Raw genomic sequence first — 1,804 nt, forward strand, 5'->3', positions numbered from 1 at the left:
GGTTTGATTTCTTTGTATGTATGGATCACTTGGGTTGTTACCAACATCTGGTGAAAATTTCATGTCATTAGCACCTCTAGTAATATATTTACTGAGAAAAATGTTGACGTTTTCAATACTTATTTTACCCGCTGTATATAAAAGCTAAAACACGAAGCCTTTTTATTATTCATACACATTTTTACATTGCTTTCTTTATTAATACTAACATTTACATTTACTTAAATATAAATTCCACCTTTTCTATTCTTTTCTTGAAACCCACACAACATTTAGTGAGTCACTGTGCCTTTCTCTGCTTCCGATGTCTAACAAGAGTCGTGTAGTGCCAAAGCAAAGAGAGGAAAATTAATGTAGTTAATATTTAATTTAGTCAGAACACTATTTAACCTCTCAAGCTCCTTTTTTTTCCAGGAGAAAGAGATGCAGGTCTTAACTTGTTTGACTGTTGTCCCAGAAGATTTTCTGCCTTGCTGATTTTTTAATGTATTTTTTTACATGCTGCTAAACTACTTGTCCTTTTATTATATCACTGGGATAAAAATAGAAACATTTAGAATTAAATTTTCATTAGGTGCAGCCTTTTACATGCATCCTGGTAGCTGCATTATTAAAGTGGTATTTAGTTAAAAGAAATACTCACAAAATACCTATTGTTTTCCCCCTGTACTGATGTTGTTTTTGCAACTTATATAAGAAAGTTTGAACTATGTGAATAAATTTATGCATTGTTACAATCGCAATTCCAATGAAACTGGGACATTGTGTAAACAGAATATGATGATTTGTAAATTCTTTTCAACGTCTATTCAATTGAACATTATATTCTGTTATTTATGTTTTACACAACATCCCAACTTCATTGGATTTGGGGTTGTAGTTCTAACTAGTGGTAAAACTGTTTGTAATGCTCTCTGCTTTATCTTTTGTTTTGTTTTTCAACACCATCAGTAATACAAATGCTCCCCCATGACTACAACTGTGCAGCATCATGCAGTCATTTTCAGCTAACAGCTTCTTTTATATATGTTTTTTTATTTGTTTGTTTGTCATGTGTGTGTGTTTCTATCTTTTGTTTCTATATTTCCTTTTTTTTTTCCTTCTTTTATCAACTTTTGGAGATATACTCTCAGCCGTATAGACATCGAGTAAGTCTTTTTTTGCTTCTCCTCTCCCTTCCCTTTCCTCTGTTGTACAGTATCTCCACGTGTTACATCTCTGTCACTTCATATCTTTTTGGTTCCTGTGCAGTTTTTCATTTTTTTTTCCTGTTTGGCATGGCTCTCAACCCCAAAACCTGCTGTCTTCATTTCAGAGCTGTTTTTTTTTCTTAATATCAAATGTTTGGTCTGCCCCCTCGCGTTCAACGGGTGGTACTGTAGTTTGTCCTCTCAGGTAGCTCCCACTGTGCATGCAGCAGTCTTGTTCCAATCCCTCAAACCTACGGCTTGTGCTGCCATCGAGTGCACAGCAGCAGGCGTCATTTTTAATTGCTGTTTAGGTATTTATGAATGGAAGAAGTTGATTTTAAAAGAAATACTCCACTGACATTAAAGGCCCAGCATTCCTGAAAGCAATGTTTTATAGTCTGCTTATGGGGTGCCGTTTGTAAAGTTACACAGTCAAAAATTACCACCAATATTTTTGTTTTATTTAGCCTTTTATAAGAAAAAAAAGAACAGATTTATTTTTCAAAGTCAGTTTTTCACCATATGATTCATACAACAAGCTAAATATTTAAGTTTAAAGCTAAATATTTAGCTAGCTAGCTAAATATTTAAGTTGCAACTTAAATATTTAGCTA

General features: G+C 33.5%; 1 protein-coding gene across 2 annotated transcripts in view; it reads left to right on the top strand.

The window, feature by feature from the left end:
• Window positions 1-1,804, top strand: part of ttyh2 (tweety family member 2) — a gene marked incomplete in the record, with an annotated part of 93,039 nt that overhangs the window by 86,673 nt on the left and 4,562 nt on the right. The window contains 1 exon segment of one of the 2 annotated variants that reach the window (XM_014010479.1): window positions 1,122-1,148. Coding sequence (XP_013865933.1) covers window positions 1,122-1,148 — 27 coding nt within the window. 2 annotated transcript variants of the gene reach the window in all.

This window comes from Austrofundulus limnaeus, unplaced genomic scaffold (genome assembly GCF_001266775.1).
Source record: "Austrofundulus limnaeus strain Quisiro unplaced genomic scaffold, Austrofundulus_limnaeus-1.0 Scaffold69, whole genome shotgun sequence".
Lineage (NCBI taxonomy): Eukaryota > Metazoa > Chordata > Actinopteri > Cyprinodontiformes > Rivulidae > Austrofundulus > Austrofundulus limnaeus.